The 19147-nt window shown below is 47.5% G+C and overlaps 1 protein-coding gene across 1 annotated transcript; it reads right to left on the reverse strand.

Annotated features, from left to right (window-relative positions):
- Positions 1-2740: 2740 nt before the first annotated feature.
- HMX3 (H6 family homeobox 3) lies at positions 2741-3861 on the reverse strand. Its single transcript, XM_063162812.1, has 2 exons — positions 3546-3861; positions 2741-3348 (listed from the first exon to the last, which is right to left on the reverse strand). Exons 1-2 carry the CDS (start codon positions 3859-3861, stop codon positions 2741-2743), a joined length of 924 nt encoding a protein of 307 aa, XP_063018882.1.
- Between the last annotated feature and the right edge of the window lie 15286 nt (positions 3862-19147).

Here is a 19147-nt window from a genome sequence, read left to right on the forward strand (position 1 = left end):
CTCACAGCATCCGCCTGCTGTCGATCCCGCCGGGTGCAAGCGGGAAGCAGAAAAGCTGGGATCTGCTGAGAATGCTTAGTTTCTTTCTTTTTTTTCTTTTTTTTTTCCCCTCCTTAATAATAATTTTAAAACAATCCTGCCGAGCCCCATCAACCCCACCAAGACCACGGTTCCCCCGGGAAATGCCCGTGACAGTCCCGGGACGGAGCCGCCGCCCGCTGCCCGCACCCGCGCAAAGGCCGCGCTGCGGAACCGGGGCCGCGCTGCTTCCATCGGCTCCTTCCTGTGCTGGGAGAGGGCCACGAGGGTCCGCAATCGTTTTCTGAGCGCTGACCAGAAATAAATGAGCTTTTTTTCCTTGCCGTTTGATAACATCGTGCTGCCGCGCTGTAAAATGGAAAGACGTATTTACTATGACAACAATATTTTTAATGGGCTGCAAGCGACTTGTCCCAAAGTTGGTACTGCAAACAGCAAAGGCATCGCTCTGTTTGTAGGCGACACAGGCAGCACCGCGTTTTGACCCCGAAACTCTGTTTATTTTTCATTTACGACCCATTGCCAGGGTTTTTATCCCAAACGAAAAGAAACCGCGGGATTATCTTTTCGCAACGCTGGGTTTTATTTTGATTTCTTTGGCCCCAAATCCTGCCCTCGGCGCTATCAACACGTCGATTCGGGCCAATCTGCGGCAAGCGGAGAGCGATCCTATCTCCAAATAAACCCTGCCGGGGCTTGGAACACGCGTGACGGCCGCGGCCGTGGGCACAGGGCTGGGGCACCGTGGGGCAGGAGGGGGCACCGGGGGGCGCAGGGGAAGGGGCGCCGGGAGTTCAGGGAAAGCCCTCGGGGGGGAGGCGGCGCTCCCATGGGCAGGGACCCCCCCGCTGCCCCCTCCCAGCCCTGCGACCCTCGCTCGGGGCGAGCCGGGCACCGTGAGCCCCGGGGCTGCACCAAGGCAGGCTTCCCATCCCCATCCCTCTGCCCATCCCGTCCCTCTGCATCCCCTTCCCTCTGCCCATCCCCATCCTTCTGCCCATCCCTTCCCTCTGCCCATCCCTTCTCTCTGCATCCCTGCTCCAAGGAGATTTCCCCATCAGGATCGGCTCCGTGCCTACCCGCAGCCCCGCAGCTCACACACAACCTTTGTGCTTATTTATCTTCTTTTTTTTTAATTATTATTTTTTTCCGCCCGAAACCACACTTTAAAAATGATAAGGAACGGGTTTTATTGATTTTTGGTTTTTTTTGTTTTTTTTTTTTTTTTGCACCACAACATTAAGTTTATAACAATATAGGCTGTTTTAAAAATAGGACCGATCCCTAACAGAAAGCGAGAGGGCAGAGGGATACAACCGAAATTGGAGAACAAAATTTAAAATCGAACAAAGAAAAGAAACCAACTGACCCAAACCCTTGGGAAGACAGCAAACAATTGTCAGACAACAGGTGAGCAGACACTAAGACAGAGAGAGACTAGAGGTGTCCACTCCTCACTTGATTTCTGCCTATTAAAATCCACATACTCAATGGACTTTTAGAAGAAAACTGTACATCATATCAAATAAATTAAAATTCCCCTAAAGTTGATTGTCCTTCACTTAAAGCGCCCAGCTCACCGAATCTCCCTTATTTATTCGCATAAGCCGGGCCGATGCTAATTCCCATGCCCTGCTCCTCTCTTCTCACTTTCCTTCGCTTTTAAATCTTTTTTATTTCATTTTGCACAACATGAAGAAACGCAATTTTACAATGCTAAAAACCCTTTCCTCACCATTCAAATAAAAGCAGTGCTTTAAGAATCGTCGTACAATATTGCACAGTTCAAAAGTACAATAATATTAATAATAATAATAATAATAATAATTAGTATTACAAAAGAAAGCAAAAGGGCACAGATTTTTTTACCCCCCCCCAGATACCGAAATAACTTTACAAGGAAAAAAACCCGAAACAACCCGACAACTAGGAAAACAAGAATTATAAACAAGAATTAAAAATGTCTAAGTAAACGATAATAAATAAGGGTCACTCAAAGCGTGCGAGAGTATTTAACCGTTCACTTTGAGGCTGTATTTCTTGCTCGTGAAAGTCTCATGGCAGAAACCGAAAGGTACAAAACGTGGGCAAGCAAAGAGGCAAAGGTCTGCTTAAATGAAAAGCCGTGGTCGATGAAGTTTGAGTCACGACAGGATCAGGAGCCTGAACAATTATTTGGAGGCAGAAGGAGAGATCCGAAAGGAACAGAAATTCAGCTTCCCGTTAGCGTTTGGCAAATCTCGAGGAGTGGCCTGGGACCATTCGTTTTATTTTATTACTATCCCTTTTTTCCCCGTTTTTTTTTTTTTCTTTTTTTTTTTTTTTTTCCTTTTTCATTCTTTTTTTTTTTTTTTTTACAAAAATAAAACTAAAGCCACAGAGAGAGAGAGAGCGCGAGACCATCGCGGTTTTCATCCACGTTTACAAAAGGTGTGACAGCTCCAGGGTTCTCTACAAGCCCCCGCTTTCATTTCCCTCATTTTCGTTTCCCTCCCCCCGCCCCCAGATTTTTCATCTCTTTTTTTTGTTTGCTTGGTTTTTTTTTTTTTTTTTGTTTTCCTCCTAAATTTCCGCGGCTTTCCTCCTACCCCCACCCGCCGAGGGGTCCCCCCAGCCCCGCACTCGTGTCCCCCGGCCCGGGGGGCTGCAGTACTCACAGGCGGCCGGGTGCCTTGCGCGCCTCTCCGCGCCCCTCCCGGGCTCACACGGGCCGCAGCAGCGGCACGGAGGTGACCACGGGGTGCGAGTAATAGACGGGGTGAGGGAAGGTGAGCAGGGGCTGCGTGCCGGGGGCTCCGCCGCCCCCCGCGCCCCCCTCCGCGCCCGAGTTCTCGTGGTAGAGGATGGGGACGCGCACGATGCGCTGCGCGGCCGCGTGGCTCAGGTTGGCCGCCTCCAGCTCGGCCGCCAGCTGCCGCTTCCACTTGTTGCGGCGGTTCTGGAACCAAATCTTCACCTGGGTCTCTGTCAGGTGCAGCGAGGCGGCCAGGCCGGCGCGCTCCGAGCTGCTCAGGTAGCGCTTCATGTCGAAGGTGGACTCCAGCTGGAAGACCTGCGAGCGGCTGAACACGGTGCGCGTCTTCTTCTTGCGGCACGGCTTCTTCTCGGGGCTCTCCTCCCGCTTCTTCCAGTCCTCCGCGCCTCCCTCCTTCTTGGCCTCCTCCGAGTCGCTCTCCTCCAGGACGATCTCGTCGGGGCTCTTGGAGTCCAGCTCCTTCTGCTCCCCCTCCGCCTTCAGCAGCGGCTCCGGGGAGTCCCGGTCGGTGCCCGAGGCGGGGGACGAGTCCCTCAGCAGCGATTTCTCTGCGGCTGGATGGGGAAGGACGGAGCGGGGCGTGAAGAGGGGGGACACGAGGGACACAAAGAGACACCTTCACCCCCCAGGCCCCGCGTCCCGTTCGGCCGGATCCCCGCGCCACCCCGCGCCCCGCCGCCCCCGGGCCCCGCCGCTCCGCCGGGGAGGGACGGAGGGAAGGAAGGAGCGGTGGAAGTTGTGGGGACGGTACCTTCCGTGCGGGGCAGGTGCGCTCCGGCCGGCGTCAGGGCGTAGGGGTACCACCAGGTCTGGGCGCGCTCCAGGCAGTGCGCGCTCAGGGCGAAGCGCGGCGCCGGGATCTCGAAGCGGGGAAAGGCGAGGTCGCCCACCTGCGAGAGGGCGAAGCCGGCGCCGTCCACCGCCGCCTTGCCCGAGGGGGCGAACAGCGCCCGCGGCTGCTTGGGGGGCGCCTTGGGGGGGCCGCCGTTGAGCAGGTTCTTGATGTAGAAGGACTCCTTGGGGGGAGGCGGAGGGGCGCTGGGCGGCTCCTGCCCGGTCTCCGGCATCCTCCGCTGCCCGCCCGGCTCCTGGCCGCCGCTGGCCCCGCAGCCCGCGCCCGGCGCGCAGGTGGCGGCTCCCGGCGGCGCGGGGGACAGGCGCGGCGGGGCGGCGTGGGAGCGCGGCGGCGGGGCCGGCCGGGGGCCCCTCGCATGGGGGGGCGGCAGCGCGGGGGGCCGGGGGGACCCGCGCAGCCCGCGGCACCGGGGCGCTGCTGCGGGCAGGCGGAGAGCCGGGGTCGTCGCTGCCGCCGCCGCCGCCGCCGCCGCCGCCTCCCGCCGCCGCTGCTGCTGCGTCAACCTGACGCCGGATGCTAATGATGAAATCAAAATGTCATCCCCGTTCCGCGCGGGGAGCACGCGGCGATTGGGCACGCACAAAGGCGAATGGGATCGGGCGGGAGGCGGCGGGAGGAGAGCGCTCCGCGCAGCCCCTGCTCGCAGCCGCCCCGGCCCCCCCGCCCGACGCGCCGCCGTGCCCGGAGGCGGCGACCGCCCGCCCGCCCGTCCGTGGCGTTCGCGGAGTCCAATTAGGCGGCGAGCGGGGCCGGGCCGGCGGCACAAAGGGAGCGGCGCGGCGGCGGCGGCGGCGGGCGAATGGCACGGGCCGCGCCGCTCCTGCCTCAAAACCGCCCCCGCCCCGCCGCGCCGCCCCCCGCGCCCCCGCCCCGCGCCGCCGGCAACAAAAGCCGCCCGCGGCCGGGGGGGGAGCGGGCCGGGCCGGACCCGCCGGGATACCGGGCACCGGACAGGCTCCGGCCGCAACGCGCTCCGCTCCGCTCCTCTCCGCTCCGCCGCGGGGCAGAAACGACTGAGCGGGCGGCTGCGGGGCTGGGGCTGTGGGGTGGCGGGACAGCTCTGCCCCGACGGTGCCGGTGCCCTCCGCACCGCGGGCAGCCCTGCCGCCTCCCCGGGGCCGCCGGGACACGTCGAGCCCGCGGCGGAGCGGCGACAACGGGCACGATCCGAGCCCGCCGCTGGTGGGCTCAGGGCAGGAGGCGGCGGGATTCGTTCCTGCCCCAATCCCGGAATTCGTTCCTGCCCTGCTCCTGGGCTTCGAGCTCCGAGCGCTCCCGGGATCGATCCGTACCGCTCTCGGAACACGGTGCTTCTAGGATCCATCCGTGCCGCTCTGCGTGTTCGGGCACGGGGCGATCCCGGGATCCATCCCTGCCCCGTTCCCGGGATCCACCCCTGCCCCGTTCCCAGTTCCATTCCTGCCCCCAGTTCCATTCCTGCCCTATTCCCAGATTCGTCCCCGCTCTTCCCGGTTCCATCTCTGCCCCGCTCGCTGATCCATCCCCACCGTTCCCGGTTCCATCCCTGCCCCGTTCCCGGCTCCATTTCTGCCCCGTTCCCAGTTCTATCCCCGCCGCTCCCGGGATCCATCCCTGCCCCATTCCCGGTTCTATGCCGGCCCCGTTCCCGGCTCCGTCCCTGCTATTCCCTGTTCCATCCCTGCCCCGGTCCCGGTGCCGTCCCCGTCGCTCCCGGGGTCCGGGCGCAGGGCGCCCCCTGGCGGGCCCGGAGCGCTCCCTGCACCGCCCGGGACACCGGGAACCGCGACGGGAGCCCCGGTAGGGCCGGAATACCCGCACTGCCCGCCCGTACCCGGGGAGGGAAGGGAAGAAAGGAAGGGAAGGAAGGAAGGAAGAGAAGGAAAGAAGAGAAGGAAGGGAAGGAAGGGAAGGGAAGGGAAGGGAAGGGAAGGAAAGGAAGGAAGGAAGGAAGGAAGGAAGGAAGGAAGGAAGGAAGGAAGGAAGGAAGGAAGGAAGGAAGGAAGGAAGGAAGGAAGGAAGGAAGGAAGGAAGGAAGGAAGGAAGGAAGGAAGGAAGGAAGGAAGGAAGGAAGGAAGGAAGGAAGGAAGGAAGGAAGGAAGGAAGGAAGGAAGGAAGGAAGGAAGGAAGGAAGGAAGGAAGGAAGGAAGGAAGGAAGGAAGGAAGGAAGGAAGGAAGGAAGGAAGGAAGGAAGGAAGGAAGGAAGGAAGGAAGGAAGGAAGGAAGGAAGGAAGGAAGGAAGGAAGGAAGGAAGGAAGGAAGGAAGGAAGGAAGGAAGGAAGGAAGGAAGGAAGGAAGGAAGGAAGGAAGGAAGGAAGGAAGGAAGGAAGGAAGGAAGGAAGGAAGGAAGGAAGGAAGGAAGGAAGGAAGGAAGGAAGGAAGGAAGGAAGGAAGGAAGGAAGGAAGGAAGGAAGGAAGGAAGGAAGGAAGGAAGGAAGGAAGGAAGGAAGGAAGGAAGGAAGGAAGGAAGGAAGGAAGGAAGGAAGGAAGGAAGGAAGGAAGGATCAGTTCTGGCATCCTTCTAAACGTTTGGAATACCTTTGAGCGTGCCCTGCACAAATCTGCTCTGGCACACGCAGAGCTCTGGACTCAGACGTGCTCACATGTGCATAGAGAGCAACAATCCCACAATCTCTACTTCTAAGCATTTTAATGCCTTGATCAAATCTACCTGGTTTTTCTTGCTATTTCGTTTTAGAGACACCCACTTGGCAATTTGAAACGAGACATTTTTTAATCTGGATCAAACTGCCCAGGAGTCTTTCCTCCTCCTGAGCACTCGGGGTTATAAATAGAGGGAGAATTTGTACAGAACCAGTCACACAACATTTTTGGCTGCAACAGACATGGTGGTTCATGTACCTTCCACACATCTTGGGGATGGGGTCTCAGCAATTGATAGTTTGCAGAAATATTCTGTTATTAACAACTGTTTCTTGTTCCTGCTCTGGTTAACAGCTTAAAGCACCTGGTAAAGAAAAGGTCGTTGGGAATTTTGCAAAGAAATGTTGTTTCTCTGAGAATATCCCTTAACTCTGGGGTAAAATGTACAGAGGAACAAACCCCAGACAGACAGAAATAGTTTCTGTTCAGAAAATAGCCAATAGCCCCTAACTCAGGCTCCTGCCTGAGACCTGGGCTAAAGCTCTGTGCTGAATGTGTGCAGCTCTTACATGAAAAGCCAAGGGTGAAAAGTTCTTACAGAAGACCCCAGTGCATTTCTCCATCTCAGTGAAGATTTTATTTAGATATGAGTCACCGAAATAATTCTGCACTGAAGCTCCCACTCTTTTCCATCCATCTTTCACTGCTTTGGTAATTATGAGGTCCTAATCCCTTTGGAGTCCCTCAGGGCAAACAATTCACGGTAGAAAGCCAAGCAAGGACAAAAAATCAAACCAGCCTCTGGTTAACTTAAAAGAAATTCCCACTTTGCAATTCTTTACTACAAAACAAACAAGCAAAACCCTGCAGTGTTCTAAAAGAGAATTTTTCTGTTTCTATTATTTAAGGTCCATAGATTTCTTGGTTATTTATGTATTTTATTTATCCCCCCTCCCCAGCAATATCAGGATGTTAAAGACTGGTATTGACCATTCCCCCCTTGCCCACTGGTGATGGAGCTGAGTGGATTTTGCTGCAGTCTTTATTTCTGTTTCCAGACTTTCACTCGTAGCATTCCATTGTAAACAGATAATTATTATTTCATTAGTGTTGCAATTCAGAATTAATTGGCTAATTTACACATGGATCAATTGTATAAATGTGATGTTTGTGATGGGTGCTTGATATGATTTAAAGTAATTGTTTATTTTCGGGTTTTGGCTGTATTGTATTGCAAAGTGATTTATCTCCTTATTTATCCTGTCTCAGCACTGCCTCTTCTTTTTCATTGTTTTTCTAGCAGGAGCTAGGCTGGAGCATGAACCCATGTGCTGTGATTCTGTGGTGCCCCACTGCTAGGAGCTCCAAAAAGGCTTGCAGCCTGCAGAGGAGGGTGTGCAGAGCACAGCAGCCCCGTTTCCCTGGCAGGAATTACCCACCTCAGCCCCTGTTTCACCCAAATTCCTGCCCCATCTTTATCTGCCACCCCTGAGCATCCCCACTGTAAGCACAGCTGACAAACTTCGGGTTCAGCTTTCTCTTTGCCACCCTGAGGAAAGGGCAGGGCTGAGTTTCCTGGTTCCTTTATTTGTTCAAGAAGAAGTGGAGGAGTGTTTGTCTCCTGAAGAAGTTTGCACATCTGGGCTTCCAGAGATTGTGGAGAAGCAGAATTCCAGCCAGGCACTGCTTGATTCTAGGCTGACATTAAACACCACCCCACAGGAGAGTGCTGAGGCACCTCCTTGAATCAGTTTGGATGTCCAGGGGGAGAAGGAAGAAAGGAGAAGACATTTAACAGCTTGCCCCCCACACACAAACTCTCCTTTCCCAGGCAATCAAAGTGAATCCCTCCACCATCAGATTTTAGAGCTCCTGTCACGCTGTCCAGGCACATAAACACAATTTTGTGAATGCCAGAGATTAACTGCTGCAGAGTCTGAGCTGTTCTCAGTGGGTCTCCATTTCCTATTGCAAATCCTTTCATATTATCAGGGCCTTTTTAAAATCCGAGTTTTCAGCATTTTTCTGTCAGTCTTTCAAGTGCTCCTTCTGAAATGCATGGCTGGAAACAACCAGAGCTCAGCCAGAGAAGGGATGCTGCTTCCTCATCAAAAGGAATTTCTCCTGTGGGATGGATTTGATAAGGATGTTCTGTTCGAGACTGGAAAAGCTACAAGGGAGTTTTGCTTGGAAGCCTGTCTCAGGTTTCCCCAGGCTGAGTGGATCAGGGTGTATGACATGTGTGTGGGTTGAGAGGTATTTTGGAACAGTTAAAGTTGTTCCCTTATTATGCCTTACAATGGCATTTTTGTGCCTTTAAATGGAAGGCTTTGTTAGTGTCTGCTTTCCAGTGGCTTCCTGGCAAGCTGAGAGTCCTCCCTGACAAATATTAGAATCTCCTAGTGCTTCCAGAAAGCAGGTTGTTCAATTTATCAGACTTTTACTTCTGAGGCTCACCACAGCGCCGTGTCTGACTCACAGAGATGGCATTTTTATCAGAAAAGGGGAGAAATTTCTGGGTTGTGATGTTTTCGTGAAACAAATTCCCTGTAATTTGGAGTAAATCCACAAGGACAGAACTGATGAGGTGATCCAAGCACAGCCTTTGTCTCACAGAGCACTGCACAGGTACTCTATAGAATGTGATAAGGCTCTCTGATCTCATCACAAACTCATACCACATATCCCTTGCTTTTGTCACTTTGTCTTGCCCACCAGAATAATTTCTGGAAGGTTTCATCACCCTGGCATTAGTCATGTGGGCACAATGCATCACTTCCACAGGTGAACTCACCCAGTGGAGGTCAGCTAAATACACTGGAGGAAATCCTTTGTGAGAAGTGCCCCCGGAGGGTTTGAAGGCAGAGCACGTGCTGTTCTTTAACATCTTATCCAAACACAAACTTCCGCTCATCTTTCAAAATCTGTCAGAAGGAAAATGAATAGATGGTGGCTTTGCAGCTTTGTGTCTGAAGCCCAGTGCTTTTGTAGGTGGTTGTAAACCTTGAATCATGTAAAATGTAAAAACACTCAAAAATCAAAACCAGGACTATATAAACATCAGGACTGGTGAAATCCCACATAAGCAGATGTGGCCATAAATAGGTCGTTTATTAAATCTACAAAGGAATCCTGACAAGTGCTGAGTATTTCCAGCTCCTCCTGGAACAGAAAATTGCTGCAGAGCTCTGTGGTGGCCGTGGCTGGAAAAGGGGTGTTCAGAGCCACACTCAGCCTTCAGCTCTCAGATCCAAACATTCCCTTTGCAGAGAGCCAGCAGAGAGCAGAGCAGATCCAGTGCTCGCGTGCAGGGCAGCCGGACCATGTGCAGTTTTAGGAGTTCTTAAATAATCATTGATTTCAAAAGTGTTACAGCCCATTGACTCAAAACCCAGCTGCTTCTGAAGCCTCTCGTGTTCCTATCACAGGCTGTTGTAGGAGAGTTATTCTGGATGTACCTACAGAACACGAGCTGTGACTTGAATTTCATGCAAAGATCCTCAGATCACCCTCGTTTCCCTACTAATGTTTGTTATGACAGCCTGAACCAGCTTGTTCTGAGTCAGCAAATCCCCAAAATAGCTGGAGATTTTGCAAAATAAATGAATGATGGGGTCGTTTTGTGCCTTCCCTCAAGAATTTCTTTGTCAAAACCTTATTAATGACTTATTAATGATGCTGGCAGTGCCCAGGGAAGGCTGATCCTCAGGGAAACTCGGTGTTCCAGGAATCCCAGGGAGCCAAAGTGATGCACACACCACAGGAGGCTCCTCCTCCCTCCTTTGGCTGGGGAATCTCCAAACAGCCATGTTTCTTGTCTTCAGATATCCAGAGGTGAAGTTCTCCCGTTGCTCCCATGGTGCACAGACTCTGTTCTACCTGTTCTACAGAGAAAAGAACATTTTTGTGCTTCTTTCTACAAAATCTTCCTGTAAATTCCAGGGAAAACTTTATCCTAGACAACAAAATTGCTTCTTTCTAGATATAATAATATTAGTGCACAACTTTACATTATAAGAATGAACAATCAAAGGCCAAGAAAGGACTGCAGAAATTTCACATCATCCGACTTTGAGCCACAGCTCTACCTTGAAGTCTTTGTTTTTTGTTGGCTTTTTTGGTTTTGGGTGTTTTTTGGTTTGTTTTTGGTTTTTTTTTGTTGGTGTTTTTTTTTTTGTTTGTTTGTTTTTTACATTGCTGCTTTTTTTTTAAATTATGCCATTGAAAATTTGGAGATCTTTAGAAAACCAAGCAATTTACAGAAAATATTTTTAATGCATTTTGGTTACACATTAGCAATACACATCAGAAACTCATCAGTAGTAAAACCAGTGGAAGCAATGCTGGTGGAGAGCAGCAGGAGGATTTTGAATGCGGGTTGTGCAAAACTTCTGACACCATCACAGCCATGTCCTTTTTTTTCTCTTGTCCCTTTTTTGGACAAGAGAAGATTTCCTTTGGAATTGAGACACAGGGACCCAACCAGTTCAAGGCTTGAAAGTCCTTCCTCACATGAAGGTATGAAAAGCAGCCATGAAGGACTGACAAAACACAACCAAGGGTGATTTTTCCACATAATTTTACATCAGCAGATTTTTGGCTTGTCATTAAGGATCTGTAAATAATATCAGAAAAAATTAAAAAAAACCCCAAAATGATCAAAAGAGACTGGGTACAGTTAAATGCCATGTTCAAGGTGGCAGATAAGGCAAATAACAATAAAATATTATGTGTGACAGAAAGTGAAAGAAATCCAGCTAGATATGTGCATGAAATGCAACACATTTAAATAATGTTTGGTACTTCCAGAGCAATAGAATTGTCAAAATAACAATTTTTACATAGAAATAAACATTATCTGTTTCTCCTCAGCAGCCTGATGTGTATCCTTGCTGCGTGCTGTCATTCCCACAGTGTGACATCTAACTTATGTGTGCAATGAAGAAAACCCTCCCCGCGTCACAAATCCCACCCAGACCAGATGTAATCTTAAACATTCCAGTCAGGAAAACCCTGTGCAGTGCACATCACCCTGCCACCAGGGCTCTGTTATGGATTGCTGTGCTGGAGAGCTGCAGTGGGGCCAAGAATGGAGGAAATGCAAAAAGACTCGAGGGCCAACATGTGAATGACACCTCTGCTGTTTGTTTGTTTGTTTGTTTGTTTTTTGGCAGCCAGGGCTGCTCCGAGGGAGAGAATGAGGCGCTGTTTTCCCAGTGACAGATCCTGATTTGATTCTGCTGTAAAGCACTGAAAGCGATCAGAGAGCAATCAGGATTTCCAGATGCCCTTGACAATGCCCTTCACCTTCCCGATCAGGCTCTGAAACGAGAATAATGACAATCTATTGATCGGAATGCTTGGCAGCAGCGTGACACACTCAAGGGTATTGATAAGCAGCGCTGATATTTCGGGTGACAAAAAAGGGATTGGGGAGGGCGATTAGTTTAAATATCTCCAGCTGGGAAACTCTGTAATGATATTGGCCACCAAAAGGTCTCTGCTTTTTGTATGGGAACAGATTTCCATCTGAAGCTGCGGAGGTGAATTTCTGGAATTATTTCACTACTATAATACTATAACAAGTACAAATGCAGCAGAGTGTGGATGGACGGAGCGCCGGGCGCTCCCCGCTCGCCCTTCAGCACCACGGGCAGCGCCGGGAGCGCCTTCCCGCCGGGATCCTGCTGAAAAAGCTCCAAACAAACACAAAATTAACTCCATCTAAACCCCGAGATTACAAGCTAAATCCTTTAATTAATCCTAAATCCAAAGGGCCCTTTGTCTGGGCTCCCCAAACATTCTCACACAAATTCAAGGGAATTCCATCTCGGGTTATTTTAATATCAGAGAATTTCATAAGAATTCACGAGAATTTTTTCCCTTTCCTACAGTGTTGATGCATTGCCCTGTTTATTCCCCAGCTGGTGTTTTTTGTACTTCTCAGGGATATATCAAAGTTTATGCAGTATGTGTAACTCGGGGGAGATAGAAAAGGCATTGACAATATTAATTGTTTCATAAACAGCGTCAGATAGGATATGCTTTTTATAACCTTGGTTTAAACCCTGTTAGTGAAAAACCAATACCCTGCCATTTGTTTATACTTTTCTTGGCGTACAGGGCAGATATATTAGAGAGAATGAAGCCAATAAAAGGTTACAGGCAGCCTTTTCCACTCTCAACTTTTAGGCATGGCCCCTTTTTCAAAAGAAAACTGTCTTTTATTTCGGAACATTATAACCATTCCAGCTGTCTGTAAAAATGAATGAAGAACCAGAAATTACAAAGGACCAAATAGAAAGGACCCTTTTTGCTTTTAGGTGAGCACTTCTTCACACAAGCAATTCCACAGGCTCCACCACGAGCAATTCCATGCTGGGGCAGAGGGAGGAAGGGCTCCAGCAGCCAGCCCAGCAGTGTGGGGGTCTCTGGGGCAAAGCTGCCTCAGAGAAAAAGGCTCAGAATGGGAAAAAAACCCTCCCTTTTCTTCAGTGTTCTTATTTGGATCCCAGAAGTTTATCACAGAACAAGTCTTGAGGGTGGAAAGAGGAACTGCAAACAACCCCAGAGGCAGCACACGACTGAAAGCTTCAGACAAGGAAAACACTCTGCAAATTAATTACTGGAGGTCTTGCAGAAGTTTTTAATGGTAAAAGAGACTCCTGAAAAACCCCTTTGCACTGCAAGCGTTTCGGTCCTTTTATTTCCTTCATTCAGCATTTTAGTCCCTGCAGGAAGGGAGAAGGAGGTGGGTGATGGTGGGTTTACCTGGTAGGGTGTGGTGGGTTTGCCTCTGCTTTCATTTTAAAATGTTTCAAGTGTTCAAAATGTTTTAATCATGTTCTGTGCAGTGTCACATGCAAAAGAAACACAACCCTTGCACATCTTTAAACAAGAGTTTCAGTGCTGTCGTGTTCTGCTATATTAATATGACAGTTTTGGAAGATATGTAGCATAGCAGCAGCTGACTGAGGGCTGGAACATTGGAAACCAAGAGAGGAAAGAAGGAAGGAAATGCCATTCAACATTGCTGGAAATTCCATGGAAATTCAAGAAAATGTGCATGGTTTGGTTTGTTTTAATAGCATGGAATGGCCCCAGTGCAGCCTTGAGTCCCTTCTGCAGGATGCCCAGGGCAGCAGTTTTCCTTGGCAAAGGCACTCCCTGGGTTTTCCCTTGGTCTGGGCACAAGGAATGGGAAGTTTGCTGTCCTGGTTTTCAGAGCAGCTCTGCAAGGATCATCTCCTGCAACCTCAGGAACTTTCTGTGCAGAATCAAAGGTCAGGCCCTGTGGCAAAGCCATAAAATTCCTTACAGAGGGAACACCAAGGCATGGTCCTCTCTCCCATGAGAAGAGGAGGCTTTGCTCAGCAATCACTTTTACTCCAGACCTATTTGTTGCTCAGGCTGCAATAAATCAGGAGTACCTGACTTCTTCAGCATCTCTTAGACTCAGAACGCTTTTAGGAACATGCTCCAGAAAAGTAGAAACTTGCTGAAAAGCAGAGGAAGAAAAGCCAGAGGTACCTGTGGAGGCACAGGGTGCCAAAGCCAGGCAGAGATCAGATTTTTGATTTGCCTCTGAGCCTCTTCACATCCAGACTCCAGCAATACCTGGAGAGTACTGGCAGATACCTAGAGAAGTAAAGAAAGCAGTGAGAATAAAGAAAGCAGTAGGAATAAATTCTGTCTGGAAGGTGCTGCCACTTGTTGCCCAGAGCTGATTGTAGCTCAGCCCTGAGGTGTGGGTGATGTTGTGTTTGGGACCTGGAGCAGAGTCCTGCTCCCTGAACCCTCCTGTGATCTGGTCAGAGGGAAGAGCACTGGGGTAATGACAATTACATTTTAAAGAGCCGTGTTTCACCCCTTTTTCCAGCACAAATGTTTCCAGTTGCTCTGGAAGGCCAACAGAGACAAGAAGGGAGAATTTGTCCCCTCAGTGCAAAAGCAGATGTGACAGCTGCTGTGCTGGGCTCTGTGTAAAGCCTTTACCTAAATCATGCTAATCTCACTGTTAAACTCCACTCTCCAGGCTTGGGGAGCACAGTGCAGCCCATCCATGGCACCAAGACTGACCCAGCCCCAGCTTTTGCCACTTCCCACATGTGCTGGGCTGATCTGAAACACCAAATCCCATTTCCAGCCTCGTGTGTGCTTTGCCTTGCTCCTCAACCTGCCCATCCCAATGACTTGCAATTAAATCAAAGCCTTCCTCACGCTCTGGGGCTCCCTGGGTGAGGCTGTGGCTTTGATTTCACCCTTCTCACAGCAGCAGGATTATGGCTCACGTGCTGTGGGAAGTAATGGTGATCCAAAAAGCAAACGGAGGTGGGCACTGAAGGAGAAATCACTTATGCAAATAGAAATATTTTCAATAATGATCAACAGCATGAGAAAGAATATAGGAAAAATTACATTAGGCAGAGGAGTTTCATTTTTAAAATGTTCCCTAAGTGCTAGAAATCTTCCCATCTTCATTTTTCCCTTTAAACTCTGTCATTTGTACAGCCTATTAACCTTTAACTTTATGACTATCCTAACGTGAAATACTGGCAGCATTTAAGTCTGAGAATACTGGAGAGCTACCTTTCTGGCTGGCAACAGAGGTGAAGCACTTTCTTTTAAATCAGTCATTTTTTAATATCAGTCATACACACACAGCATCAGAGGCACTATTTTTAGATTCACGTGCTGCTGTTACTGATAATAAATGCTCTACAAACCCCAGAGATCCCACAGAGCCCTCCTTGCCTGTCCTCTCTCAGTTCATCTCCCTAATTGCAGCCTTCAATCCTGCTCAGAAGTGGAGGAGAAAATTAAATCAGATCACTTCCTTCAAACTCCCTCTTTACTGCTCTTAAAAAACACAATGTAAAATTAATTATTTGTGTTTACGGGAGTGGCTGAGGAGTTGAGCTGAGGCTGAAACTTTGTGGTGAGAGGCCCTGGGCCAGTTTTCCCAGCCTTTTGTGCCCTGCAGAGCTGGTGTGGGGCGGCAGGAGGGTGATTGAGTGACTTCCCAAAGGTGCTGGGGTGGGGAGAGCTGGGGCGGCATCGATTCCACCCGGGGCAGGGATGGCAGAGCTTCAGCACGGAGGGTTTTAATTGTTGGGAGGTTTTAATTGTTCCCATTTGTTCGAACACAGCAGTGACAGGGGCTGCTCAGACCTGAGGACAGGGAACTCTGGTGTTTGTAGCTAAATCTCAGTGATTAAACAGCAGCCAGGGATGAGGGGGGATGATCCCTTGGGAACCTGCTGGAATTTGAAGTGGAAAGAACTCTTAGAACTTTCGGCTTGTAAGTTAAGCACGAGTCCATAAAACAAAATATTTAAAGGTTAAGTCAAAAATATAAATATCTTTGTTAACAATATTTTATTAATCAATAGCTCCTTAAAACGTCTTATAAATAAAAGTCTTGTAAATAAATAAAGTCTTATAAATAAAAGTCTTCTGAACCATACTATAGCAATGTAAACCGAATTCACCCTTCCAACCTATGTAAAAAATAAGAAAATAAACCACATTATCAAAAAGTCCTTAGGAGTTACCTCTCTATCTTATTCAAAATTCCTTAAAAATGCCCACAGGAATGTGCTGGCTCTCCTCCCTGCCAGTGAGGGCGTGGGGCATCACTGAGGCCTGAGAGAGCTTCCAGAGAGAGCTCCCGGCTGGAAAGAGCAGCCAAAGCTGTTACAGGGATGGCAGGGACAGCATTGCCTCAGAGCTGAACGGCCAGGATTCATCGGCACAAACCCTTCCCCTCTTCCCCTGCTCTCTCAGGCTCAGCAAACCTTGGGGCAGCCCAGCAGGGAGCCCTGGAGCAGCGCTCAAAGCCAGATTTCCAGGCAGGGCACAGTGCCTCTGTCCCTCACCACACACACCCAGCCCCAAGGTGGGGTGGTGTTCACTGGTGGTGTTCCCAGGACGAGGGAAGACATGAGAATCTTGGCTTCCTTCAGGCTGATTTATGATTTTATGATATATATTGTATTAAAAGAAAACATAAAGAAAAAATGTTTATTAGATATATAGTATGAAAAGAAAATATATTATGTTCAAAGAAATTAATATAAAAGAAAATATATTTTATATATTATATATTATTAAAATATAAAATAAAATATGTTATATTATTAAATTATGTATTAAATTATATATTAATATATAAAAAATTAATATAAAAGAAAATATATTTTATACATATTATATATTAATTAATATAAAATAAAATATGTTATATGATTAAATTATATATTAAATTATATATTAATATATATAAAATTAATATAAAAGAAAATATATTTTATACATATTATATATTAATTAATATAAAAGAAAATATGTTATGTGATTACATTATATATTAATATATATTAATATATATAAAATTAATATAAAAGAAAATATATTTTATACATATTATATGTTAATTAATATAAAAGAAAATGTTATGTGATTAAATTATATATTAATATATATTAATATATATAAAATTAATATAAAAGAAAATATAATTTATATATTATATATTAATTAATATAAAAGAAAATATATACTAAGATTAAATTATATATTAAAATATATATTAAAATATATATAAAATTAATATAAAAGAAAATATACTTTATATATTATATATTAATTAATATAAAAGAAATATACACTATGATTAAATTATATATTAAAATATATATTAATATATATTAAATATATCTTAAAATTAATATAAAAGAAAATATATTTTATTATATATGTATTATATTAAAAGAAAATTTAGTATACTAAAACTATACTAAAAGAACAGAAGAAAGGATTTCATCAGAAGGCTTGAAAGGGACAGAAAGTAACAGAATGATAATAAAATCTTGCCACTGACCACAGAGTCCGAGCCAGCTGACTGTGATTGGCCATTAATTAGGAACAACCACATGAGACCAATCCCAGATGCACAGATGAGGGGATTCCTGAGGCGGAATTTATGTTTGTGTTGGTGTCTGGGGTTTCCAGCAGCCTCTGCCCAAAGCATTAATGGAATCATTAATGGAATGGGGTTCAGCACACAGCAGGATCTCCTCAGGAGCCACCACACCCCTGTCACCTCTGTCCCTTCTGTCACCCCCTGCTCTCACCCAGGGACCCAAGGAAAGCCCCCAAACCCTCAGCACATTCAGCCACCCCCCCATGGAGCTGCTTCTCCAAACTCCAGCTGGGTTTTAGAGGCATGTTCAGTTCAGGAGAGCTCCTGGGCCCTGTTGGTTTTACTGCAGCAATCAGAGGTGTAAAGCTCAGCCTGTGTTTAATTGCTGCTCTGGATAGCAGCAGCAGGGTCTGGTGCTCACCCTCCTCACTGCCACAGTGCAGGGTCAGACACCTGGCACCAACCTCACAGAAAGATTTGGGCATTGCTCCCAAACCTCAAATCAGATGATCCCAAATTCTTCTTTTTTTTATCTTAAAAGTAGGTATATATTATTGTCTCTGCTTTTTTATTAAGAGATGGGACTAATGCTGGGTTGAGAATGGTTCATTGCTCAGATAAACATCAGTTTCAGAGGTTGTGAGATTTTAAAGGAGGAAGTAGTTGGTCATAGCTCAAGAGTAGTCACAAGATTTTTGTTACATAAACTTCTAATCTAATGAATGGATGCTACAAAGTTTATTTTGGTTTTTTGACTATTCACTTTAATTTTGTTGTACTGTGGATACTCTTGTCTAATGGGTTTTTATCTGATGTGCACACGTTTCTATTATAATTTTAAACTCTTAACTTACTCTATATAACTACTCTTACATTATAAACCCTTCACCATCTTATCAGTACAGTTTCTCACTTACTTAAGGCAGATTTTTTTCTTACAACTATAGAAACACAAGTTTATGATTTTTCTGCTTAATGCCTGTGTGTTTTATTTTTACATCAATCTAAGTTTCTTTTAAGGCTATAGATCAAACTCTTCAGTGGCTGCAGAAGTTTCTGTTTTTCTGATTCCCACAGGTACAGTTTCCTGAAAGGAAGGTAAGCACAAATGAATTTGGAAGGGAAACTATGTAAAGCCGCTTGTTAATTTAGCTCCCACTCTCAGGTATTTAATTTTTGGCATTTTCCTAAAGTTTTCATCTCTCCTAGTCTTGTTTTATGGTTAGTATAAGGCCAGCCTGAAAGATAATATATTGTGACTGTTGTATTATTTATTTCAAAGCCAAGTTATTGATTATTGCAGGCTGAAAATGACAAATGGCATCTGAGAAAGGCACGGTCAGCGAGTTCTATTAAAGAAATGATAGTATTGCTCATGGATTGTTAAAAGGTTCAGTTTAGATACTTTATAGGTTTATGTCCATCACTATTTAATGACCAAATGATGAAAAATACGAGTCAGAGGGACAATTCCTTTCTGTTACACTTTTACATTTAAGCAGTTAGCAAAATAAGAGAAAAATTTTGTGCTAAAAGGTTTATGCACCCAGACCTTGTAATCTGGGACTGAGCTTGATTATTTGAAAGGCAATGATTCAATTCAGGTGACTGGGGCACACTGGAGAGGATCAGATCCTCCCTGTGCAGCGCAGAAATGCTGGGGATGGGATGGGGATGGGATGGGGATGGGATGGGATGGGATGGGATGGGATGCAGATCCAGGGAGGCAGGAGGGGTTTGTGGGGGTCCATTGTGTTAAACCCCTCAGCAAGAACCCCCCTGAGTCCCCAGAGCTGCCTTTTGGGGCCCAGTCCCAGGGAAATTCTCATTTTCCCAGCACGATTGCACCAGGCAGGGCAGAGGAGTTTGGGGTGGGTCACTCTGGAAGGACAAACAGACATTGATGAGCAGGAACCAATCCCACCCCAGGGCATCCTGGTGTCCCTGATATCCTCCATTTCCCTTCCTAAAGGGAGACAGAGTAGGATTT

The sequence above is a fragment of the Melospiza melodia genome, chromosome 9 (genome assembly GCF_035770615.1).
Source record: "Melospiza melodia melodia isolate bMelMel2 chromosome 9, bMelMel2.pri, whole genome shotgun sequence".
In the NCBI taxonomy this organism is placed as follows: Eukaryota; Metazoa; Chordata; class Aves; order Passeriformes; family Passerellidae; genus Melospiza; species Melospiza melodia.